At 42.9% G+C, this 27,432-nt stretch overlaps 1 protein-coding gene across 1 annotated transcript; it reads left to right on the forward strand.

The window, feature by feature from the left end:
* On the forward strand, nt 1-27,136 carry LOC113127484 (sodium channel protein type 2 subunit alpha-like). The gene is made up of 27 exons (XM_026302104.1): nt 1-172; nt 4,522-4,841; nt 5,519-5,637; nt 5,853-5,942; nt 6,860-6,988; nt 7,837-7,928; nt 9,725-10,003; nt 10,840-10,903; nt 11,302-11,443; nt 11,851-12,057; nt 13,122-13,400; nt 14,044-14,385; nt 14,953-15,085; nt 15,171-15,409; nt 15,492-15,665; nt 16,258-16,614; nt 16,811-17,323; nt 20,672-20,807; nt 21,325-21,479; nt 21,610-21,783; nt 22,198-22,320; nt 23,396-23,671; nt 23,976-24,029; nt 24,162-24,299; nt 25,374-25,478; nt 25,570-25,840; nt 25,933-27,136. The coding sequence occupies exons 2-27, from the start codon at nt 4,575-4,577 to the stop codon at nt 27,123-27,125; spliced, it is 6,051 nt and encodes a 2,016-aa protein (XP_026157889.1). The 5' UTR covers nt 1-172; nt 4,522-4,574; the 3' UTR covers nt 27,126-27,136.
* Nucleotides 27,137-27,432: the final 296 nt, after the last annotated feature.

A 27,432-nucleotide genomic window follows, 5' to 3' on the forward strand; every position in this document is an offset into this window, starting at 1 on the left:
ACAATCAAAGGAGCAGCTCATTAAATAATAACCCGTCAATCTTTGAAAGGGATTTCTAAATAGGAGACTTCTGAATCTCTAATTGACAGGGTTACGCTCTTAAACAAAGGATTAATCTTTCTGTTATGGGATCTACCGTCAGGGTCCCCACCTGCTGGGCACCGTAATGGTGGTGAGTATCCAGATCTTTGGAGGGTCCTAACCTTTTTGTGTGGGCTTGACTTTCCTAAGGGATGCTTGTGTGTTTGTTGTTTTTCTCATCCAAGACGGTACAACATGTGCAACATAACATTTTGGTTTGGTTTGTTCTAGAAACCTGCAAGAATGAACAATGTATTTGTATCTTCGTGCCTTTTATGTTAAATATCCTCATTTAAGATTTTAATCAAGCTGAAATATGTTTATACAGTTTTCAGTTGATAACGTCTGCGCCTTCACAGGTGGCGTTATAAAACTGGCAGGTTATATCCCAGTTACCTGCAGTATCTGAGGGCAGGCTGCAAATTTCCCTTGGTTTTCAAACAAATGAATGAAAATAACCTCCGTGTCGTGACAAACCAAACAGGCGTGAATTGTTTGCATCCTCTGTGGTGCTGGCAGGGAATATCCCTCTCAGCTCCAGGCCCTGTTGCTGTCACATGCCAACTATTATATGCCTGAAAATGACGCCAAAATCGAAAGAGCTTTCATGAACGAGCCGCTGGCCGAGGTGACGGGTAGAGCTGAAGGTCTGTGTGTATTTTTGGCAAACCGCTTCCCTGTATGGACGGTTGGTTACAGGCAATACACACACATGTGATGAGGACACGCCCAGACTCAATGAGACCCATTCACAGGTTTATGGCAGGACTTCGTGTGGACCTTTTCCACTGACACCCTGCACATATGTCCTCTGTGGTCAGGTTTTGACCCCGGTACATTGATGCTTGTTTTTGACTCACTATTTGATTGTACAGGCTAATACATTGGGGAACGTGGAGCATTGAGGGAGTCTAATAGAGACGATGTAGAAAAATATGAAATAACTTATTGAAGCGCTTCTGGATTTTCTCGGAGCCATTTGAACCACAGCTCAAGGTCCCCAAGGTGGCTCCCGGACCCCGGGTTGGACACCGCTGGTTTCCAGGGGCTGTTGATGGGTGGGTGCTGCTGGAGCGATTAAAAGCTCCAACCTCGGTCGGCAACTCACCGGTGCGTCTGTGCGTGTACATACTCGCCTTTCTGGTTATTCTGTGCTCCCGGGAGTCGTCCTGCTGCTGGTGGCGCATCTAAAGGGAGGGGACAAGGACATGACGGCTGCAGCTAATTCGACCAAACCCTAGTAGGTGAGAAATAAAACAAGAAAAGTGCGTTTTCAGAGACCTGGAGCCTTCATCAACATGGCGACAGCAGCTGCCGTCCCCTCGGCTCTTTCTGAAACCGCGACAATCAAGGTATCGTTTGACATCTGCTGTCTCTTTCTGGTTTCTAATCAGCTGTAGCTTCTTTTATCCACGGACCTATATTTCAGAGTCTATCTTCAGCCATTGGTTGTTGTGAAAATCAGTATAGCAGTCCTAAAATGATCACATGAATGTCTGCTACCTTTAGACTTTTCCAGCTTACACAGGAGAAAAAAGAGAAAAGGTGATTTCAGGTCATGATAATACAGACAAGCTGTTTTTCATTTGTTGTTAAGCACATTCAGAATGTCTCATAGGTGTCAGGTAGGCCGTTTGTCGTCGGTTTTGTCAGGCAACCATTTCTTTTCAGCCCCCTTCCTATTTACACACCATGGACAGCAGCGCCCTTTTGACACAATGTCAGCTGAATCCGCAGCCATTCACACGGGATGTGCAGGTAGAATTAGTGAGCGAGGAGCAAATGTTTTGCTGCTGGTGTTGTTGTTCCGTCTTTTCAAAATATCTGGTACAGAGTTAGAGAACACGTGCTTGTTTTCTAAGGCAGCTGCTTCTGCTTCTCTAGCACCATGGACAGTGACCACATCTCAGTGGAAAAACGGAGATTTTGCTGAAGGGCACTCAGAGGATTGTTGTGCAGAACTGAACATGAACACATGATGCGGACACTCAAAGACAAGCTTACAATTGATTTTTATACATACATCAAAGTATTGTTTGATTTTTGAATGTTGTTTGAGGAATAGCTTGAATACTTTATCTCTTTGATGCATCCACTGCATATGATGTCACAGACTCAGTGATTCATATCTGAATCTATGAAATGTCCCTGCATGGTTTTAGACTGTCATCTTATATTTGACTCCAGGGATGAGCACACTCAAGGCTGGGCTCAGAGGTGGGTGTGGATGTTAGGCCATCGTGGGTGGATCAGGCTTCACGACCCCCTATTATCCAGAAGCTTGTGCTAGACAAGCTGTCAGGCCACACATCACAACACTGGGCAGTCTCTGTGACATGCGCAGATGTGTTTTATGAGACACCCCCCCCCCCCCAATCCCACCCCATGGGAGAAGCTCCAATTAATTCAAAGTTTATGGGTGATGGCTTTTTAGAAACACAACATTTGTGGTTGTTGTGGCTTTGTAGGAAGCCTCCACCTCAGCAATAATGCATGATGTGTTTTGTTGACAGGTTGGTTCATTTTTTTGGTTTAATTTAGAATTAATCTCCTGCACTGTTAGTCCTAATTAGTGACCTTTGAATTTCCAGTTGCATATGGCCAGGAAGTTTGGACACAGATGTGTTTTGGTAAGAGGCTGTGAAAAGACTTTAAAGTGTTAGTGAGGCACAGTAGCCCCATTAGACCCGACACCTAAAGTTCAAAACTAGTACAACTCCTATTTGGATCATACCTAAGCAATAGTATGCCTAGTGGATTACACAGTGTACCAGAGAGTCCCTGGAGTTGCTTGGCACTCAGGGGTGACTTGACTGTCAACATAGCTTAAAATTTCCTCCTGCTATACCCCTGCCTTTTAAAATGGAAAGAAAAATAGGTTGCTCAGAGAGTCTCTGTTGCTCCATTTCCACTTGGAAAAAGGTTCAAAAGCTGATGACTCAAGGAGACATCAATTTTGCGATTCTGCCAGAGGGGAGGTTCCTGTTTTCTGGGCTAGTACAGTGTCCCGTGAGGAGGAGGACCCACCTGTGAGACTACAGCAACTGGGAGGCATTGAGGTTGTCTTGATAATGGCTCACCAGGGCTTTTTTTGGGAAGAACTTGTTTGTGTGCCTTCCCTGTATTTCCTGAGGGAAAGACATGGGGATCTGGGTGTGAAGGGTGGTACAGTAGATGGCTTACAGGGGGAACTTAGTGTTGCTGCTGATTGATGTAGAAAGAAAAACACACAGAAAACAGTTTATTCATTGAATTATCTTAGACATCGATTAGCCATGGAAAGTACTAACAACTGCGTTAAAAACACTTTCGCCTTTGTGGGGGATTTACAAAATGTCAAGGGGTGACTTGAATGTTTGCTTGACCCTTTGATGGTATGTGGTTCTGTCTGCTTTATTAGTTTAGTGTTTTAGGGTAGAGGGTTGTAAATAACTGCCAACAATTTGGTTAGTTCTGGTAGAGGCCTGGGGATAGAGGACACCTGAACAAACATGTAGGGTGGCTTCAGATTAGTCCACAGTACTGTATATAAACCTGGTGTTGTAACATAGAGTCAGAGGATTTCTGCAAGGACGTCCTCTCCGGGCCCCTGATTAAACCTGAGATGATTCATCACACTTGTGGTTGTTTCTGAGAATTAGCAACTCTCAAACTCAAAGAAATTTCTACAACACCATGAAGCGAATAAATACATTAAGACAAAGCAGTGAATGGGGAAGATCTTCTTATGTTGCCCACCCCAGCTTTTCATGGCTGTATGGAGCTGTGCGACCAACATCTGACCTCTGGTTTCTAAAGACTCTGCCCCTCCTGTGACCTCTCACTTGATTGAAGCATTCGACCCAGAGGTCAGCATGAAGCACTGCAATTCTTACTTCTCCAAAGAGTAGAAACATAAATATGCCTTTTGGCTGACACTCTTCTTGTCCTAAGAAAAATTAGCCATATGTTTCGATTAGGTTTGTGATTCCTGTATGAATTCCAGGCACTGTTATAAAACAGGTATCAGACAGCCCAAACTGAAGATTATTGTGGTGCACAGTAAGGCACTCAAATTGGTATTAGTCATTGCATCAACCATTTGCATGTGAAAACCGTTTTTCAAATTCAGCTGTGTGTTAAAGCTATTTATGCCAGTACACTTGTGTCTTTAGCCACATATTGGAAGAAATCCCATTGAGATGCACTAAGTGTAGTAGGTTTTTGTTAAAATATGAAGATCACACATGGGATTGAATGCTGTCAGATCAAACATAGTGCAAACATAAAGTAGAGCTTTAAAGTGGGGTGACATTCATTTCATTTCAGGGATTGCAACAGCTAATACTTACAGCATGATCTATGATGATAAGTTGACCTCCAAAGAGTAATGGACCTATTATTTTAGGAAGCCTCTCCCTGACTCCTGACCCATTACCCCTCATTCCCTGCTTGCTGCAGCTCCTTGTCCCAGCTGAGCCCCTTGCTGCCCTCTGAAGGAGCAGGATGACAAGATGGCACAGCTGCTTGTACCGCCCGGACCTGACAGCTTCCGCCCCTTCATCCCCGAGTCGCTGGCCGCCATCGAGAGGCGCATCGCCGAGGAGGAGGCCCGGAGACCACGGGCGGAGCGCCGCAGCGACAGCGATGATGAAAATGGGCCTAAGCCCAACAGTGACTTGGAGGCGGGGAAATCTCTCCCCTTCATCTATGGAGACATCCCTTCAGCATTGGTGTCCAGCCCTCTGGAAGACTTGGACCCCTACTACAGCAACCAGAAGGTCAGTGTCAGAGTAGTCAAGGAAACATCTTCTAAACAAGTCCTTCTTCTAAAACATATTAACATGTAAAATATCAACATGTGGACTCTAAGACAGACAGACATCATGTATACTTATTTAGTTTCCAGTTATGGTATGACTCCAGTTTGATACATTACAGGTCTGAACTTTCTAGTTCAAGCTTCTAGTCCAAGCCTACAAGCTTGCAGTTAATTGCACATAGCTCTCAACACACTATTTTAAGGAGCCACATGGGCAAATGTAGCAATTTCCTCCCACATTAGGCAAACTTCTGCTGAAGGAAGATAACAACTGAATACATTAACTTACTGTATTTCAAGTCAGGGCAGGTCGTTGTGTTAGAAGGTCCTGTTAGCTGTGGCAGGCTTTTTTAAGGTCACAGCCATTAATATGTACATTGAAGGCTTTTGGATTCTGTGACACCCTTCAGTGTTAATCAGAAAAAAAATTTCTTGAGAAAAAAATTCTTAAATTGATTTGCTTTACATGTTTTAAATAAAATTGATGAATGATAAAATGTAGCTGTAATACATTTTGTATTATAACACAACTTTAAGTCACATGTACTTTGTGTATGTGTTTATGCTACCTAAAGAAGGAAATATTGCAGATATATGATGCCTGATTTAATACATTTTCCTTTGTGTCTCTTTCAGACCTTCATAGTATTGAATCGTGGGAAGGCAATCTTCCGTTTCAATGCCACTCCTGCCTTGTACATCTTAAACCCCTTCAACCCTCTGAGGAGGGTAGCTATTAGAGTTTTAGTACATTCATATCCTTTCAGAGTTTGCTACGGACACAGTTTAATTCGGATTAAAGTGTTTATGGGTCAAAAGAAGGATTTAAATGAGCTGATGTTGAAGCTTAAATGACCTGATTGGTTTAGTCATTGTATATAGACATACTGTACATGAGCTTTACAGCAGCTGAAGACACTTTAGATTACAGATGAAAAGAAGCACAAATCTTCCTTAATTTTGTTTTTACGATGTTCAGCATGTTGATCATGTTCACCATCCTGACCAACTGTGCTTTCATGACCCTCAGTAATCCACCAGAATGGGCCAAGAATGTAGAGTAAGTCCTTAGCTGTCATTTTTCTCTTATGTCTGACTGTAAAGAAATAATTTTTTGAGCTTACACTGATGCATTTTCATTGTGCCTTTGGACTTGGTAATGTCTAAACTCACAGGCACTCTGCTTAGACATAACTCAGATCTGAACACACAGACATGACACACATCTTCCTGAAAGCAGAGCGGCCTACATATGAAAGCATAATGAATTTATCATAAAATATAATTTAGAGCGCAGCATGGTGGATGAGTGGTTAGCACTGTTGCCTCACAGCAAGAAGGTCCTCGGTTCGCAACCTGGCCTTTCTGTGTGGAGTTTACATGTTCTCCCCGTGCTTTCATGGGTTTACTCCGGATACTCCAGTTTCCTCCCACAGTCTAAAAACATCCATGTTAGGTTGATTGGTGACTCTTTTGCCCGTTGGGGTGAGTGTGAGTGTGAGTGTGAGTGTGAGTGTGAGTGTGTGTGGTTGTTTGTCTCTATGTGGCCCTGTGATGGACTGGTGACCTGTCCAGGGTGTACCCCTGCCTTCCACCCGAAAAGAGAGCTGGGATAGGCTCCAGCAGATCCCCGTGACCCTGGTTCAGGAATAAGCGGGCATAGAAAATGGATGGATGTAGTGGTCACTAAATTTGGGAGCACTCAGGCAAAGTGCTACACAGATCTACTGTCTCTCAAAGTAGATCAGTATTGTGCATGGCAGTATTTTCAGGAGATAATGTAATACTCACAAAGCCCATGGAAAAGGACTGACTAATTAGATCTGAGGATACAGTGACACAGGTAATGTAAAAAAAATGTCCTGCATTGCAAACAGCAAATCTGTCACCTTTTCTCTGAGCAATGGAGCTGTTAACCAAAATAATTATTTCTCTCTGTGTGTTTTCATTTCCTGTCTTCCTCTCCTTGTTTACTAGGTACACATTCACAGGGATTTACACCTTCGAGTCCCTCATAAAGATCCTGGCCAGGGGCTTCTGTGTTGGGAAATTCACTTTCCTCCGGGATCCATGGAACTGGCTGGATTTCAGTGTTATCCTTATGGCGTAAGTATTGTGACAAGCATGGTTAGAATCATCATAACATGGTCTGGCATAGATTCACAGACCAAATGTTTTTAATGCTTATCAGGCCAGCAGCTTATTGAGTCCCACTGAATGTGAGAAGAAGAACAGAGAAAATGGAGAGGGGCATGATAATCTGCAGCTTATTGGTGTGTGCTTGAGAGCATGACCAGAAATCTCAGCTCTACTCTGATATAATGGATGTGAGCCCCCAAAGCATGGAGTATCTTGGCCCATATTTGTCCCACGCTTCAATAACCTCAGCTACTTGTCTTGAAACTACAAAATAAAGCCTTCAGCATTAGGCTACATGGTGCATGTTAGGTGATTTTGTGATCATTGTATCTGTTGATGAAATAAGACTGTAATCTTGGTAGCCATGATGCTTTCATACGAGGTGGTTTTAGTTCTCAGATGTTTGTGTTTGTGCACATGTAATGGGTTTCTGCCTGTGCGTTGCTGTGTAGTAACTGTGCATTTGATCCTGCAGGTATATAACAGAGTTTGTAAACCTAGGCAATGTTTCAGCTCTGCGCACGTTCAGAGTATTGCGAGCTTTGAAAACTATCTCAGTTATACCAGGTAAGGCTGCCTGCGCCTGCTGCCAGCACTCCTGTCATTTGTCCTCTGTGTGTGACTGTTTGCCGTTCCTTCCTCTCCCCCTGCCCTTCCCATGACCCTCCTTTTGTCTTGTCACTCCGTGTGTGTGGATGCCTGATTGTGTGTGTGCGTGTATGTGCGTGCGTGTCCCACACCTTTTCCGAAACGCCCCTCTACCCAACTCCCACCCCTCCCTCCCTCTTCCTCCACTCCCCTCCCTTCCCTTACAGATATGTCACAGAGTTTGTGGACCTGGGCAATGTCTCAGCACTGCGAACCTTCAGGGTTCTGCGGGCCCTGAAAACTATATCAGTCATCCCAGGTGAGAGAGCCATCAGGCCCGTAGAGTTAATGAAATGCTAATGGCTAACTGGCGTTTCGCTAACATCCAAGCACCCGCCCCCCTCTCAGCTCATCTCACTAGCTAAGCCTGACGACACCCGTTGTCGTCCCTCATGCTGCCTTTGTCCCAAGGCCAGTAAAAGCTGGAATCTGGCTCCAATCTGCACAGATTGACAGGATTCTTAGCTTTTAGATACATCCTTTAAGGCAGAATTCTTTTTGGTTGAAATCTATTCTTGCCGTGGGAGCCTTACAAGTAGATTTTGTGTACTATTTGTTTTTCCTTTTTGCATGAGACGTTGCAAAAGCCAATTTTCTGGTGGCAAGCACTTGTGTGTGTAGGGTTCCTCCTCACCTTGTTTTCCTATGCATGTTGTGTTCAATGTTGTGTTTTTTGGAGAAACTGTGATATGGTGAGTGGTGGTTGGGTAATGGCATTCTAAACACTAACACTAACCATGACAATAAGTAACAAAAAGGTCAAATGGAAACTATCTAGGAAAACTGTCATTGACTGTATTTGTAAAAATGAATCATATAATTCCACAACATATCTTATTTACCCTAGCTGTCACAGTTAATTTTGGACCCAGTTTAAACTTGTTGGACTCTATTTCTGTGGTGCTGCAAAGCTTAGTTCATATGATGCTAGGACATGTTGGTTTTTCTCTGGTCTTGCAGAGCATTTTGCCTGTGACTTTTGTTTATATGAGCACAGTGTGCACAAAAGTGGGGCAAGATTTGCAGCAAAATTGAGAGTGGTTAAGGGAGGCTGTGCTACAAATGCTTAGAACAGAGATATAAATGTCAAGCAGCATCACTCTGTTAAACATAGTTATAGAAATGTGCCTTTTTTTGTCTCACTGAGAGTTCAGTGAGAAGATTGCTATAACTCCCATGTATGTATCTACACTAACGATGAAGCTAAAGCCAGCAGGTGATTAGCTTAGGTCAGCATAAAGACTTCAAAAATACACCTTTACAGTCTTTATGTTAAACTAATCAAAATTAATAGCTTGCTAGTTAATACATACATTAGAAGTGGAGTCAATCTTCTCATCCAATTTTCATCAGCAAGAGTATTTGTAAAAATGGCAAATAATACTACTTGGAACCTCCCAAACATCATTTCCTGATTTTAAAAGGTGGTGACCTGTTTTTCTCAAGTGGCAGTGCCAAACATGAGAAAAGGATCAGCCCTGTAATGTGGCTGGTTGAGAGGATAACAATTAATGAGTACAATTACCAACCAATTTATATTCCACTCCATTCAGCCCTTTTGCATGCAGTGCTGTGCCCATATGGATAAAAACACCCTGTGCACCTCAATACGTCCTCGTTGACCTTGTCAACATGACCTAGTGCTGTGTGCAGGTCTTTGCAGCTGCACTAATAAAGAGCTCAATTTCACAGAGTGGCATGTAAACCAGAAGACATCAGCACAGATTTATAGACTGCAGTATCTGGTGTAAAAACCACACAAACACATCTGTTATTAATGATCATTTCCCCAGAGACCAAAACCATAGCACTATAATTGGCATGAAAAGCTTAACTTTCTCTAGTGGTTTATCCATAATGGGCAGTGATCTGTGTCAGCCTGGCTCCTGTATGACAGTGGTTCATACAGGAACCTCCACTCCAGATCCCCCTGGCTGCTTGTTACTGTAAGCTCTTATTAGCAGCTTCTTCTCTATAGAAGCTTGTGGCTATAATTAGTAGGGAGTAATCATTCTTTGATGTCCTCCCACCCCTTTTGCCCTCTCTCCTGTTTAGGCTTGAAGACCATCGTTGGTGCACTGATCCAGTCGGTAAAAAAGCTGTCAGACGTAATGATCCTCACGGTGTTCTGCCTCAGTGTCTTCGCCCTCATTGGCCTGCAGCTCTTCATGGGCAACCTGAGGCAGAAGTGCGTGCGTCTGCCTCTCGCCATCAACGGCTCCAACAGCAGCAACATCACCGGCGATGATTTACTGTCTCTAGAAATGAACACCAGTTTTGTGCAGAACGCCACAGAGAACACCTTTAATTGGACAGAGTACATCAGCGATGAAAGTAAGCCAAGTTTCACAGCATGAAATGCTGTTAAATGTCTGCCAGGCATATATAGGGGTTAACTGCGGTCAAGTTAGCATCCGCCCCAGACGGCCTGAGTCAGATACTGGATACTTCATATGCAGAGATGATGTGCAGGGTGTTTGGGGAGAGGTCATGCACACTAGTCTGCTGCCATTATAGGGAGTGACAGCAATGGCTGGGAGCTGGGACTGTGCTCCCTAACAAGGGCTGGTGGGAGAACGCAGCAAATGTGGCGGATAATCGCCACAACAATAAAATTCTCTACGTCCATCCCCTCACTGCACTTCATCATTCTCTCATAGCCCATCTGTGTGGCATGAGCAGCCTAAAGTGCTAAAGGAGGGTGAGTCACTGACCGGCAGCAGGATATCGAAGAGACGTGCACCAGCTACATGACAAGCTGATGCCAGAGCGAGGGGAGAAGGAGAGAGAGAGGGACAGAGCTGATTAAAATGCTATAGATTTTCAAAAGCCTGGCATGGTCCTGGCATCAGGTGTGATTTCATAACAGTTAAGTGGTAGATATGTACATGCTGGCTGTGACTGCTTATGTCACACACACACATACACAGACGCGCACACACACAGAAACCCACTAAAAGGATGACTAATGTGGTTGGGTGTTAATAAAAAAAACAAATCACCACCTTTCTCTCTGCCTCTCTAATGTCACACCACACACAAAACTAAGGAGAAACCCACAGGGTGCATATTGTCCTTTTGTTCTCCCATCAATCTCTTCTCTTTCTTCATACTCACTGCTTCACACCTGTGGTGGGGCTCTGACTGACCATACCTCCTCTCTGCTTTAGATAATTACTACTACCTCCCTGGCCGGAGAGATGCTCTACTCTGTGGGAATGGCAGTGGCGCTGGGTAAGGCTTGACATGTTTTATTTATATGACCAATTAGATGCACCACAAAGCTGAGCATACACAATTAGTGTCGACACTCGCCACCGCGCTGAGGCATCACAGGAATCTAAACTGCCGGTTGCATTTCATGTACAGTGTCTTTCCTTTTTTGTAGATGTTGCTAAGGGAAGTTAATAGATTTAGAGGTGTCAGACAGAGATTAATGAACACCTGATGTGTCAGTTTACTGCTCAGTTGTATCACTGAGGCTAATGGTCAGATACAGTGCCCTCCTGCTGTGTGCCAATAAGCAAAATAAATATGAAAAATATAAAAGTTGTCAAACGTTTTATGTTAAAATAACCATGGGTAACTTCAAAGTATTTTTCTGAACGCCTGTGTCTTGTGTGTCTTCACAGGCTCTGCCCAGAGGGTTTTTTTTGTGTCAAAGCTGGCCGTAATCCAGACTATGGCTACACCAGCTTCGACACCTTCAGTTGGGCCTTCCTCTCCCTGTTCCGACTCATGACCCAGGACTTCTGGGAAAACCTCTACCAGCAGGTTGGTAGAACTCTGCAGGATTACCATGACTCATTTCTGATCATTAGAATATAGATAATATGTTTGTCCCTTGGTTATACTTATAAATTCACTGCATGGCTGTAAAGGTTGGTGATAGTTAGCACAGCATGTCATATTTTAAAGTGTAGTTCTGTCAAAAACATGAAGGTACAGCACTTAATCAGAAAATGTCTGAGCAAATATACTTAGTTCATTCTGAAGTTTTTTTCTCAGAACAGTGTGTCTTCAACAAACTATTACTCGACCTGATTTGTACTGCAGCAGCATAATACAGCAACTTGAAAAAACGGTGGTATGACCACTCTCAAACATGGGAAGAGTCTCTAATAAATTCCTGACTACAGCTCTCCTCTCTTTTCTTCTCTGGTCTGGCTGGGATCCATCAGACTTTGCGTGCAGCAGGGAAACCCTACATGATCTTTTTTGTGCTGGTGATCTTTCTGGGTTCCTTCTACCTGATTAACCTGATCTTGGCTGTGGTGGCCATGGCCTATGATGAGCAGAACCAGGCGACCATCGAAGAGGCCCAGCGGAAGGAAGAAGAGTTCCAGGCCATGCTGGAGCAGCTGAAGAGACAGCAGGAGGAGGCACAGGCAGGACATTTACTTATTTTTATTATTTATCTTATTTTAAAATTCTAGATTTTGCAATAGAAGCTACCAGGGAGTCTCCAGTGGACATTAGCTAAAAGTAATTGATAAATGTTTAGATCTATGGAGATACACGACATGTTAGGAACTGATATGCAGCATATCTAAAGTAGTGTCAAAATTGCAAAGTCTCCCCTTTCTGCATTTCCTAATTTACACACACACACAGGACACACTTCCTGTGCCATCCTCATTAGTGGAATGTCAGATAACTTGTCTTCTCTGTTGCTGCCTTTCTTTATGGTTCCTTTCAGACTTCCTTCCACCTTTACTCTATCTTTCAATGACAGCTATTCCAGGCTCCACACAGTCTTATCAGGCTTGTGCACATTTAAATTGTTGTTAGTTGAGCTGTAGTTGCTGTGACAGACTCTTAAATCCTTGTATCATATAGCTGCATGTTTAGTTAATACAGGGGCTTTTCTCTATAAAGTAGAGACAAAGAATAGAATATAGATATCTAAATTAAGTGACACATTGTTTTCTTTGAACTCTTAATTACTGGATGTACAGATACTTTTGGCAATGCTGCAACTGTAGGAGATATTTTCTTCTTCTAAAGCACCAGACCTACGTACATATCCACAAGCATTTCTATCTAGGACATTTCTTTAGAAATATGAATCGGTGTGTCTGTTCATGCACATGGTAGTAAATCCTTTTCCTTAAAGGAAGGCACCTCTGATGTGGTGTTTGATCAGTGTTGCTTGGCTTTTAAGAGTATCATTTTCTACTGGTTTTATAAAACAGGAAGGTTATTACCGAGCACAGCATCTTCATAATGTTTCTCCTACTCAGTAGCAATATTTTAAATGCAGGAATGCAGAAATGTTTTGGTTTGCATGAAAACATTCAAGCATCCATTTTTAGAAGGTGTCTCAGGCTTATTTGGCTCTTCATGCTGCTCTCAGCTGCCAGGCTCTCTCCTCCACTTTAGTCCACAAGAGCCTCTGAGATAGGCACTGGGTCGCCATGACAACTGTGTTTGTGCTCTGATTGGCTGGCAGGTTGCCGCGGCAGCAGCCATGGAGAGTGGAGAGTACAGCGGGAGAGGGGGCCCCACCTCCGAGTCCTCGTCAGGGACGTCTAAGCTCAGCTCGAAAAGTGCAAAGGAGCGACGCAACAGGCGGAAGAAGAGGAAGCAGAGGGAGGAGGAGGAGGAGAAGGGGGGCCGTGACAAGTTCCGCAAGTCTGAGTCTGAGGACAGCATCAAGAGATCCAGCTTCCGCTTCTCAATTGATGCCAACCGGCTTTCTTATGAGAAGAGATGTTCCTCGCCCAACCAGGTACATACAATGAAGCAGATGAATTGTTACCTAATATAATGTCACCTCTATTTTATAATAATATATAATATTATATATAGTTTTGTATGAACCTAGCATATATCCACTGTCTGAGGAAGGAACAGGATTTTCATTAATTACAAGTAAGAAAACCAGAATGAATAAGTTTGTGCTTTTACCTTAATACACCCTGACAATATTAATTTTCTGTATGTTAAACATGAGTACTATGTACTATGTATGTATTTTTTAGTTGAACTAGTGCTGTCAGTTGATGTTTTAAAATAAGTGTAGTGTCAACATAATCTCTGAATCATAATCTCTAAATTGGACTGATTTTCAAAAACCCCAATCAGTTCAGCCCTCATATAGACGTCATATTATTGATTATTATGTATTTTACATGGCACTTTTGTCATTCTTTTTCCATCACTCCATCTTTCTTCTTTTACTGTCCTTCTGCCCTGTCTAATTACATACCCTCTTCCCCTCATTTCTTAGGACCATCCAACACCAAATGTTATGTTTTGGTGTCTTCCTCCCAGTCTTCCCCAAGTATTCCAGGGTTCTGCCTCCATCCCCCCTCTAACCCCATGTTCCTTCTCTTTTTCTCTCTGCCTGTCTGTCTTTCTGTCTCTTTCAGTCTCTCCTCAGTATCCGTGGATCCCTCTTCTCACCTCGGAGGAACAGCCGTGCCAGCCTGTTCAGCTTCCGTGGCCGGGCGCGCGACATGGGCTCCGAGAACGACTTTGCAGATGATGAGCACAGCACTTTTGAGGAGAGCGAGAGCCGCCGGGGTTCCCTGTTCTTGCCACGCCGCTTTGAACGCCGCTGCAGTGCCGTCAGTCAGACAAGCCTCGGCGCACCACGGATCATGCTGCCTGCCAACGGCAAGATGCACTGTGCCGTAGACTGCAATGGTGTGGTGTCACTGGTCGGTGGAACATCCGTAACAACCTCACCCGTAGGTCTCCTGCTGCCCGAGGTGACTTGATAGTTTAATGTTTTATCTTCTCATTGACCCAATGGAGTTTTTACCCTGTGGCCTGATTTTAAATTAAACTTAGTAAATATTCAGTGATCTGAGCGTTAACTATGCCACTTATCCTGTACGTATCCTGCAGTCTATCACAGCTGTGATACATATAGATAGACAACTGGGCACTCACATTCACACCTATGGGCAGTTTAGAGTCACCAGTCAACCTCACCTGCATGTGTTTGGACTGTGGGAGGAAACTGGAGTTCCGGGAGATACAGACAACCAGTGCAGACACAGGGGGGAACATGCAAATTCCACACAGAAAAGCCCTGGTGAGGCCCATTACTAAGATCTGACATCCTATGAGGTGAAACAGAACTAGAGGATTAGACAGAACAATCAAGCAGAATCTGTAAGTGCCCACAGTCATCAGACTAAGTGGAATCAGTAGGGCCTTTAAATAACAGACCTGTCATACAAGCAATAAAACAATAACCTCCATGACATTCTGTTTATTTCTATTTCTACTAAATATTATTCAAGTGTCTGTGTTTTATTTATTTTGTCCAGGGGACAACTACAGACACTGAGCTGAAGAAACGCCGGTCAGGTTTTCACCAGCCATCCATGGATTATTTAGATGAACCAGGGGGCAGGCCAAGAGCAATGAGTGTAGCCAGTATCCTCACAAACACCATGGAAGGTCAGACTGCAAATACAGTGTAAAGGAATAATTCTACAGAAATAACTTGAGGTGCATAATGTGCATAAACTTTGTCCTTTTCCAGAGCTTGAAGAGTCAAGACAGAAGTGCCCCCCCTGTTGGTATAGATTTGCAAACACCTGCCTGATCTGGGATTGTTGTCCGGCATGGTTGAAAATCAAGGAGGTCGTCAACATGGTGGTCATGGACCCATTTGTGGATCTGGCCATCACAATTTGCATCGTTCTCAACACACTTTTCATGGCCATGGAGCATTACCCTATGACTAAAGAATTTGATACTGTCCTCTCTGTTGGAAACCTGGTAAGTATTATGTAAAATCCTGATTTGTCAACATCAGATTAAAAATATGCATTAACTAGTATGCTGCTCCTGTTGTCTTTAGGTCTTCACAGGGATCTTTACTGCAGAGATGTGCTTCAAGATCATTGCCCTGGATCCTTACTACTACTTCCAAGAGGGCTGGAACATCTTTGATGGCATCATTGTCAGCCTCAGTCTGATGGAGCTCGGTTTGGCCAATGTAGAAGGCCTGTCTGTGCTCAGGTCCTTTAGATTGGTAAGAGCACTGATGAATTAAGATCTTATTAGAGATGCCAGATGATGAGTTACAGTTTCTGCTCTTTAGTAAAGTTAAGATGTACCTTTACCTTTAGGGTCATGCCACAGTGGCTCTCTCAGTAAAATTTGTGGTATTAATGAGGTAATGATGTAATAAAGGCTTTTGTGTAGAACATAAAAGGCCCAACTGAGAATTGTTGTGGCCTTTGGGCACAGTGTGTTTTTTTTATTTTCACTTGATTAGCTTTCTATCACTACTTGTGTGCTGCACACTGAGACATTATTTATCCATCGAAAGAGACCCTGAGTACTTTTCTTACTTTCAAATCACCAATTTGACATTTTTAGAAATTTGTCCATTGCCTCTTTTTTTTTTTTTAGGTAAGAAGTCTGATACCATGTACTATTCGTTTGGTGCCTCCAGCTTTACATTTAGTTTACACAGATGAACATAAAAGTGAATTGAATTAGTGAATTTCCTAGAACCCAAGTGAATATCCAGCTATATACTTTCATATGGTTAAATATTTATTCATTTGTTAAATATTTGCCAGTCAGTGGCATAATTGCACTGTTTTTTAAATTTTCAGTTGAGGGTCTTCAAACTTGCCAAGTCATGGCCCACCTTGAACATGCTGATCAAGATCATTGGTAACTCAGTGGGTGCTCTGGGGAACTTGACTCTGGTGCTTGCCATCATCGTCTTCATCTTTGCCGTGGTGGGCATGCAGCTGTTTGGCAAGAGCTACAAGGAATGTGTCTGTAAGATTTCTCAGAGCTGTGAGCTGCCCCGCTGGCACATGCACGATTTCTTCCACTCGTTCCTGATTGTGTTCCGGGTGCTTTGCGGAGAGTGGATTGAAACCATGTGGGACTGCATGGAGGTGGCAGGACAGACCATGTGCCTAATTGTCTTCATGATGGTCATGGTCATTGGAAACCTGGTGGTATGGGGTTCTTTCTTTTTTACTATTAAGACTCAGACCATAGTTTTTATATTCCATATATACAGCGTTTTGTTTCTGTTACAGTATAATGTACAGTATTAACTGGCTGAAATGGTCCTTAACATACAGATTCTGTTTAGCAGTGATAAAGTGAAGCAGTATTCACATTCTCTACCTGATGTCCATTTCTTCCCAGGTTCTAAATCTGTTCCTGGCTCTCCTCCTGAGCTCATTTAGTGCTGACAACCTGGCAGCAACTGACGACGACAGTGAAATGAACAACCTGCAGATCGCTGTGGGGCGCATCCAGCGCGGCATTGCATTTGTCAAAGGCATGTTGCAGCAGTTCCTCCAGAGCATCTGCTTTGGTGGGGGTGGCAAGGGCTCAGGTCTGGCTGAGGAGAGCAAACCTCTGGATGAACTGCACAGCAATGGCAAAGGCAACTGCATCTCCAACCACACTTCAGTGGAGATCACCAAAGATCCCAGTGGGGTGTACATGACCGAGGGCAACGGACGGCCAGGGGGAGGCCTAATTGTTGGGGACACAACAGGGAAATACCCCCTAGAGGAATGTGACTATATGTCATTTATTCATAACCCCAGCTTGACAGTCACAGTGCCCATCGCTGTGGGCGAGTCGGACTTTGAGAACCTTAACACAGAAGATTTCAGCAGCGACTCGTCAGACATAGAGGGCAGCAAAGAGGTAAGACGAACAACTTTACTTAGATGGCAAATAGATCACTTTGTAGGAAATTGCTTATGTCATGCAGCTTTTGTAATATTTTATATGTGTAATAGTTATAACACAAATCAAGTGATCAGTGTGTCAACATTTGAATAGAGAAAATTTCTCAGCAGTTTGAAAATAACATACCTGCTGACTCATTTGTACATCCATCATGCTGTGCTGCCGAGGGAATCTTCTGGAGTTCTTACTCACTTCCAAAGCCCTTGGCAGCAGAACAAGACTGAGCCATGACACATAATGACTCAAATTTCCCTTTGACCTATGCATCAGGTTCACTTTCTAAATACACACATTAGAGCGTATGTGCCAGTGTTTATGTGCAGGTTTACATGATTTACACTTTTACTTTATTGTTTCATGGGCTGTGGGAAGGAAAGTGCATCTGTGTGCATGCGTCAGGATGAACTGAATAAAGCAGCAGACTGCTCACCATATGTTTCTGAGTAATAGTGTACCAAACTGGCCTGTCAGTGTACATGTACGTCAGGAAGTTAATCAAATATTCAAATCAAATACTTTATCACTAGCAGATAATTTGCATATAGTCTTAATTTTTGTAAATCATTGCTTATTCTAACAAAGCAAATGCCAGTTTTGATGTAAAGTGTTGCCAGGCAGACAGAGAATTGGGACTGTACTCCCTAGTGATATCAACCTGACATTGTGGGTGTGGTGCTGATTCAAAACAACCTAAGAGGCTATTTCTAGCGTGGCACCACATGCTCTATCTATGGTTCTCTCATGTCACTGATATTTCCTCCTGTTTCTTACCTACTGTACCACACAGTTTTCTGTCATAAACTCAAATTAGAGAAAGTAAATATTATGCATTTAGAGTTACACAATGAACATTTGGTGTGTTCTACTTGTGTGAGATGAGTATGGTTAAAAATAGCAAATACTATAGTATAAAAATACCATCCCACTCTTTTGGGTTGCATATGTTCAGGAATATGCTCTCAGGGAGATCTAAATTGTTGTTCTCTGAGGCCAACCTGTTTTCCCACTGTGCCTTGTGGCTTACCAATGAACGCAGACTTGAGGTTGTATGGTAGCTTTTGGTGTGTATGACTTATGACTTTGTTTAACCCCCATTTGTTATTGCAGCTGTGTCACAGACGCGCTCAAGGTTTTCAATAAGAGGAGAATTGTAAGACCACTTTATTGTACCATAGCACTAACCATGAGGACTGCCTATGCCATTTACAGACAAACAACATATATTTTTTCATACCTTCAATGGATTGCCCATTTTCGTTCTTTGCCTGGTCTGACGTCCGTCCCCACCCGTCCCCACCCTCTTTGCTTTATATCCCCTTCCCCCATACAGCAGCACACTGAATGCTGTAAGTTTCCCCTTTACCCCTCTCCCCCCCTTCATAATTTATCCCCAAGCATCAGGCTGTATTGCAGTTACAAACCATTAGGAATGAGCAACACCACCTTTTTCCATTGATAGACGAACTCATCTGACATGGTCTTTGCTTTTTGATTTCATTGCTTGGTTTTGACTTGGTTTTGGGAATTGGCATCCAACACTCTGAGCTTGAGAATGAAGGAAGAGAGGAAGTGGAGGTGGAGGAGAAAAGAGAGATGGAAAGGAGGAATGAATTTTGCTGTAGTTTGACAAAATTCATTTGTCTGGTTCGTAGCTCATACATACAAACTTAAAAAACGTGTACAGTCTTGTTTTCTAAGATAACTGAAATTATTGTGGAATGATGAAAGATTCCTTGCAGAATTCTTTTCAAGGATATAATTTTGAGACACGAATCAATACTGATTTTTGCAGGGTGGCAAAACAGATAACACACGGCACTTTAATAGACCTATTTACCATATGGTGATGCACTAGGTGGTGGTAATTTCCTCCTCAAAATTAAAATTGAAGAAAGTTTGTCACAAATTACTCCAAATCTTTACTGAAAATTATTTTATTATTGTTGGTTAGTCTGCCCTATCACATGCGCCTCTACGCCTGTGTTGTCCACTTTGTACCACTGCAACTCTCTTATCACTGAACTTGTGCAAATCTTAAAAATTGTCATCAAAATCTGACAAAAAAAGCAGGTTAGGTTATGAGTAAAAGCCTTATACAGTCTACACCAGAACAGGTAAAATGGGTCTCTTACTTACTGAAGGAGAGAAAGAGACTGTCATGAAGCACTTATGAGCAGCATACTTCCATCATTCCCATGCCGTATTAGCTGGGTCCCACGGCAATCAGGGCTGCTGCACTGTCTAGGATGACATGTTCCTATACATCACATGCCAGGCAGATCAGACTTGAGGCCACATGACACCATATTTGTCCAAAGAAAAACAGGAAACAGACAGCCTCACAACACTGAAAAGTCTCTATGCAGCTGATGTTGTAATATACATGTCTGCAAAAACAGATTGTTTTAGGCTTTCAGAGGAGTTTTACCAGGGTTCAAAATTCAGATTTAGCAAGGAAGACGGAGTGAAACGAACTTGACAACAGCAGCTTTTTGCATATCGCTAAGGAGAAGGACGAAAATCATTGTGTGCCACACTAATTCTATGTTTTATGAATGGGAACAAAAATGTCAGACCACATGCTGTCTTATAAACAGTGCACAGTACTGGTTTTTGCTGGTAAGCTAATGTGGTTATCCGTCTACTACAACACAAACAGAAGAAGCTTGTACACTGCTTTCAAGGAATGGAAATAATGTATTTTCATGTCACTGAGGAAAATGTTCAACAGTCCTTTTGTGGGTGTATTCTAGCTGGGAGGTGTGGTAATTAATATTAAAGCAATTTTTGGATATTGCATAAATTATAGAAAAAAGACTTGGGGCTCATTTTTTAGTGAACATGAAAATACTTTAGCATATGTTCTGCTTGATACTATTTCAGGCTTGGATTGATAATGCACTGGAATACTGCATGCACTTCCTCGAACTGAGGACACATCAAACGTACCCACAGTGCATTTCTGTAACGCCAACCTTCCTGTTACATGTGTTTGCCACATTATCTGATTTGAGCTTTCAGATAAAAGTAATATCAAAGCCTGTAGGTACATTTGATCAATGCTGCATGCAATGATGATGACGCTGATGATACAGTGACAATGACTGTAAAGAGCCCAACTCTGTGAGCTATTACAGTGCCTAGTCTCCACACTAAGGTATACAGTTGTGGCACTGGAGTCCATGTGAATAGAGAATCACAATGATAACCAGCTCAGAAGGTTGGCTCCTACAACCACTGAACCTCTGTGGCTTCGGGCGCTGCAGTAAGTTTGAACTCTCATCTTCTTCCCCATCCATGCAGAAGCTTGATGCAGAACCCCAGCCTCTGAGCTCATCGGAGGGAAGCACAGTTGATATTCGACCCCCAGGAGATGGGGTTGATTCAGTGGAGCTCGAGCCAGAGGAGTCACTAGACCCAGAGGCCTGCTTCACAGAGGGTGAGATGGATTTGAGGGTGATAACCAGAGAAGATGATGGATAGGGGGAAAGTGTGTCAGAGTGAGATAGGTGGGAGATGAGAGGCGTCCACAGCACATTTCAAGACATAGAGTACATCACATTAAAATGCCTGGGCTTAAGACTGCTGAGTTATACTCAGCGCTGAATGACAGTGAATTCAAATGCTCAGCAGAACTGAAAGTAAAGTAGCCTTTGGGATTTTCTTGGTTTGTAATGTAACCTGACATTTTATCTGACACACCTCCAGTACAGTTCTGAATCCACAAATACCTCTTCAGGCTTTCAGGAATGGGAAATAATAATACAATTTTAACCCTTTGATATACCCAAGCACATTTCTGTGCGAATTAAATGGTTGTTTTTGGTGTTTCTGTTCTATTTCACATTCCTGGCAAATAGAAACAAGTGAACATGGAGAATAGTAGTAGTAGAGGGTTGTTTTGGTTTAATCATATTGCTCATTCCTCTCTCCCCATGTTTTCCCCCTGGCTGCAGGTTGTGTGCGCAGGTTCCAGTGCTGCCAGATCAACGAGGAGGGCGGCAAGTATAAAAGCTGGTGGACGCTCCGGAAAACCTGCTTTGTTATAGTGGAGCACAACTGGTTTGAATCCTTCATCATATTCATGATTCTGCTCAGCAGTGGAGCACTGGTAAATGGGAGCTTCTGTATCTTGGTGCATTTACTGTCCTTTGGGACAAAAGTGAACAATAATCCCAGAGTTACACAAATCACATCTCATTGTTTCAGCTAGTAGTCATTATTTGATACACTCTGTACAGGCGTTTGAGGATATTTACATCGAGCAGCGGAGGACCATCAAAACAGTGTTGGAGTATGCAGACAAGGTCTTCACATATGTCTTCATTCTGGAAATGGTGCTGAAGTGGGTGGCATACGGCTTTGTCAAGTACTTCACCAACGCCTGGTGCTGGCTCGACTTCCTCATTGTAGACGTATGTGTGTTGTTGAAAGTATTCCCCCATTAGGAATGTGCTTCAGGTCGTATACCATTACTGCTTGTATCTATTTAGACGTCAAGAAATTGTTTTCTTTCAGAGAAATAGTTACAGCACTATTTTGCATCAAGTAGGCAACTTCCAAAAATACCATGGATTTGAATAAACACCACTCTGAACAGTTTCAACAAAAACTGAAACTTAAAAGGATGACCATCATGAAGAGAGGGTTAATGGTTGCGATTGAAATTCAGTTTTTGGAGACACTACATTATTAAACTTTATAAATACTGTATAATCAGTCACTCATTAATGGCTAACCATGTTCAAACACTCAGCTAGATCCATGTAGAGGAAATGTTTGAATTTCTCACCTCTCACCTGCTTGTCTCTGACATTATCTTCTCTTAGGTGTCCTTAGTCAGCCTCGTAGCCAATGCTCTGGGCTACTCTGAGCTCAGTGCTATCAAATCTCTAAGGACGCTACGAGCCCTTCGACCTCTGAGGGCTTTGTCTCGGTTTGAAGGCATGAGGGTAAGCACATGAAGAGTAACATTAATGCAAAAACCAGTTGTAAATGTTTATTGCTCATGGGCAAGGTGAAAGCAAGAATATATACTCACTAATTAGTTTTTCTTACTTTAGGCCACCAGCTGCTTCTAAAATGTGGACTTTAGAGGTCAGAGAGTGAGAGGGTTGTCAGTCTTCTTATCTAATTCTTGGCAAGAAAGCCAATAGGAATATTTCCTAAACTGCTAAACGGCTCCTTTAAAATGTAAAATACCCTAGAAGTGATGGGAATATTAATCACTTCCAGCTGTTTTCAGCTAGTCCATGACATTTTTCACAAAACATGCTTTTATAATCACATTATTTTTATTTTACCGGTGTCTGTAAAACTATAGAGACACCTTTTCAGTGTCTGCTTGTCCTCTAGAAAATTCCACAATATAATTCATATTTCCACTTATACAATACAGGGGACCTGACTGTAAGACTGCATGCTTATTAAAGCTTCTGTAAACTTATCTTTCCTTCAATTCAGCACTGTTCTTCTATCTGCATGACTTTCTTCACATTGTGTCAATAGATTACTGTATATAGCTGTGCTCAGGCATTGTTTTCTGATGTTGCTTCTGTGGTGCCTTTGACCTTTGACATTTTTTTCTTTGTTGTGTGTCTTTTCATTTACAGTCAAACAAAATGTTGTGACTTCATCCCGCCTCTCTAAGGTTTTTTTTCTGTTTTGCTTTTTTACCTATCAAATGTTAACTTTTTCACCTATTCACCTTCTTCCTTCCAACTGTCATGTTGTTAGATTGTTTTTGTAGATATGTTCAGTATGTGCAGTACAAGTACAGATTTATACAGTAAATACAGCTTTGGATAATACTCAAATTTTAAATGAGTCTTAGCTCTTGTTCTGAAAACATTACCTTTATAGCTCAGTTAAATCAGGTGTCTACATGTCCTGTTAAGAGCATTTAAGTGATTAGATGATCGTAATGGCCAATCACCCAAAGTCACACAGGCTTTTTAGTTTTGCAAGCAGAGACCTTCATTTGAGAGTCAGGAGGGTGCTGAGTTCACTGTGCTTCAACCTCCCCAGGTCGTGGTAAATGCGCTGCTGGGGGCCATCCCTTCCATCATGAATGTGCTGTTGGTCTGCCTCATCTTCTGGCTCATCTTCAGCATCATGGGTGTCAACCTGTTTGCGGGGAAGTACTATTACTGCATCAACAGCACCACAGATGAGGTCTTTCCTATTGATATAGTCAACAACAAGAGCGACTGCCTGAACTTGGCCAATGACAGCGCCCGCTGGAAGAACGTCAAGATCAACTTTGACAATGTTGGGGCCGGTTATCTGGCTCTGTTACAAGTGGTGAGTATAGAGTCAGTGATTACGAAGACTATAGCAAAATTTGTATGTATTTCAAACTATTTAGGATGGAACTCTCCAGCTTCTAATTTTGACATTTAACAGCAATAATCTCAATTTGTGATGTCAAAGTACAATTGCTATATTTTATTGAATGTTAGTTTTTTTTTCTTACAATATACAATATGTATTAAAAATAAGCTATGTCATGAAAAATATGCCATGTACTGAAATGTAAACCACGTCATGAACAACATGCAATGCTCTAATATCATGAAAATCATGTCAATATATAATTTGCTCTTAGGCAACATTTAAGGGTTGGATGGACATTATGTATGCAGCTGTGGATTCTCGAAATGTAAGTCTACATTTTATGTCTGGCTGCACATCACTTCTACAGTCAGCTCTTTTCTTTCTTTTCTGCCACTGGCACACACAGGTTACAACAGTCAGTAACCCTCTTCATGTGTTCTGTGTGTTCATTTTCTAGGTGGAAGATCAGCCTAATTATGAAGTCAACTTGTACATGTACCTCTACTTTGTCATCTTCATCATCTTTGGCTCCTTCTTCACCCTCAACCTGTTCATTGGTGTCATCATCGACAACTTCAACCAGCAGAAGAAAAAGATGAGTTGCATTTTGTAACAGTATCTATTAGATGATGTAATCTGATATACAGACATGTTCCATAGATGTCTTAATAGAAATGGGCAGTGCAGTGCAGTAGTAAACCAGTGGAACCTACTGTAAGTACAAAATATAATTCATGATATATACTAATTACAAGCTGGCCTTGATTATATAGTGTGTCAGTTTTTTGTATTTTGTGACGGAAAAAACACATTTAACGTATTTCACATAATACTGTATCCCCTGAACGAAACAAACACATTCACAAAAAGTTGAGAGAGAATGTTATTTATGTCGACAGTCCCAGCTTTGGTTTTGTTGCCCCTACAATGAAACACCAACAGGTACCAATCCTGTGCCACACTGTGCTGACCACATACACAGCAAGGGTCTAAAGCAACTGAAGCACAGATTTAGCCACAGCAGACTCACAGCTGTGTTAAAGAAAGAAGTGAGCTACAGAATAATGATTATCTGGAGCAGGGCAGGACCTGCCGCTGCCAAGGATTACTGAGGGTACATGAGTCATTGAGAAGCACCCTGCCTGCACACACACACAAATACACATGCAGCGTCAGAGCGAATGTAGTCTGGAAATGTGCCCTCCATTCAACCAAGTGCAAACAAGTAGGATTGGCAATGCCCAGCGTGGGGGAGAGCGAGGTGGGGGTTGGGGAGGGGCTGCTCTATGTTTGCTGTCAGCTGGCAGGTCTAACTTGACTGTCTGACTGAGACGCGGTATCAGTTGGTGTGGTTCAGCAGCCCCACAGCCACAGTGTCACACAGATGGTTGTTCAGTGTTGACACCAGTCCTCCCTCCAGACACACATCATACAGTCAGTGAGCAGCACTGAGAGTGCAGTGTGTGGCCTGACCATGATACTGAGAGGGGAGTTCTTTCCATTGATTAATGAGAGCACAGTTTAATTTAGACAATTTTCAAAAGTAGCTTACTGTAGATATAAATAAACTATATTTAACCCACAACCACATACAAACTTTGTACCTGTCCACCGGCAGGAAGAGTTCACCGTATGTGGTTATAACCAGTTTTTGTTATGCTCCTTTTACTTTGGAGGTCAGGACATCTTCATGACAGAAGAACAGAAGAAGTACTACAACGCTATGAAGAAGCTGGGTTCCAAGAAACCACAAAAACCTATACCTCGGCCAACAGTAAGGCTATTCTGTCAGTTCTTACTAATTGACTATAAGTGCAGCTGTCAAATGACTAATGCATCTCTGCGTCTACCTCCTTTTTCCTCAGAATGCATTTCAAGGCTGCATGTTCGACTGCATCACAAAGCAGGCCTTTGACATAGTGATTATGATCCTCATCTGCCTTAACATGGTGACCATGATGGTGGAGACAGATGACCAGACAGCAGAGATGGGCAACATCCTCTACTGGATCAACCTGGTCTTCATTGTGCTCTTTACTGGGGAGTGTGTGCTCAAACTGATCTCTCTGCGTCACTATTACTTCACCATTGGCTGGAATATATTTGACTTTGTGGTGGTGATCCTGTCCATTGTAGGTAAGGAGATGCTTTAATGCGTCTCGGGTTTCTTGTAGCATTTGAGTCAAATTATAAGCTTAATGTGATTCTTTTTCTTTTTGTTATTGCAGGTATGTTTTTATCTGAAGTTATTGAGAAGTACTTTGTGTCCCCCACGCTTTTCCGAGTGATTCGTCTGGCCAGAATAGGCCGCATCCTCCGCCTTATCAAAGGTGCTAAGGGCATCCGGACACTTCTCTTTGCCCTGATGATGTCTTTGCCTGCGCTGTTCAACATCGGACTCCTCCTCTTTCTGGTCATGTTCATCTATGCCATCTTTGGCATGTCCAACTTTGCCTACGTCAAGCGGGAGGCAGGAATCGATGACATGTTCAATTTTGAGACATTTGGGAACAGTATGATCTGTTTGTTTCAGATAACCACCTCAGCTGGGTGGGATGGCTTGCTGGCCCCCATACTGAACAAGAGGGAGCCTGACTGTGACAGCCAGATGGAGCACCCGGGCAACACCTACAAAGGCAACTGTGGCAACCCATCAGTGGGCATCTTCTTCTTCGTCAGCTACATCATCATCTGCTTCCTCATTGTGGTCAACATGTACATTGCTGTCATCCTAGAGAACTTCAGTGTGGCCACAGAGGAAAGTGCTGAGCCGCTGAGCGAGGATGACTTTGAGATGTTCTATGAAGTATGGGAACGCTTTGATCCTGATGCCACTCAGTTCATGGAGTATAGCAAGCTTTCTGACTTTGCTGATGCATTAGATCCACCGCTGCGCATGCCCAAGCCTAATATGATCCAGCTCATCTCCATGGACCTGCCCATGGTGAGTGGCGAACGCATTCACTGCCTTGACATCCTGTTTGCCTTCACCAAGCGGGTGTTGGGTGAAGGCGGTGAGATGGACGTGTTACGCGGGCAGATGGAGGAGCGCTTTATGGCCTCTAACCCCTCTAAGGTGTCTTACGAGCCCATCACCACCACCCTCCGCCGCAAACAGGAGGAGATGTCGGCCATAGTGATCCAGAGAGCCTTCCGCCGCTACATGATCCAAGTGGCCATGAAAAAGGCCTCTGCCCTCTACAAGGAGAAGCTGAAGGAGGGGATCCGTGACCCCGACAAAGATGTGATGGTCATCAGCAAGTTCAATGAGAACTCCACTTCAGACAAAACAGACATGACCCCCTCCACAGCCTCACCGCCTTCATACAACAGTGTGACGAAATCAGACAAGGACAAATATGAGAAAGAAAATAGGGAAAAAGAAAACAAAGGGAAAGACTTGAAAGACCGAAAGAAATAGACTTTTTAAAATGGAACAAAAAAATAAAAATGCATCAGAGACATGAGGGAAATTTGTTTACAGCTTATAAAGGGGGTGGGGGGGGGTGGCGGTAGATAACTGTATACTCGTGTGTTGATTGTTAGAGTTTGATGAGTGCTATGCCAGGTAGTGCTAAAACTGGAGTGTGGTTATGTCATAGTAGATGATTATATGGGGTCTTCTCAGAGGGGAAATATGGAAACAAATGATCCAGCAGACACTGCCAGAGACTGAGTGGAACATGGAAAAGCCTCTCTGCAAATCGCTTGTGATTTTCCTATTGGTT

Source organism: Mastacembelus armatus, chromosome 2 (assembly GCF_900324485.2).
Source record: "Mastacembelus armatus chromosome 2, fMasArm1.2, whole genome shotgun sequence".
Classification (NCBI taxonomy): domain Eukaryota; kingdom Metazoa; phylum Chordata; class Actinopteri; order Synbranchiformes; family Mastacembelidae; genus Mastacembelus; species Mastacembelus armatus.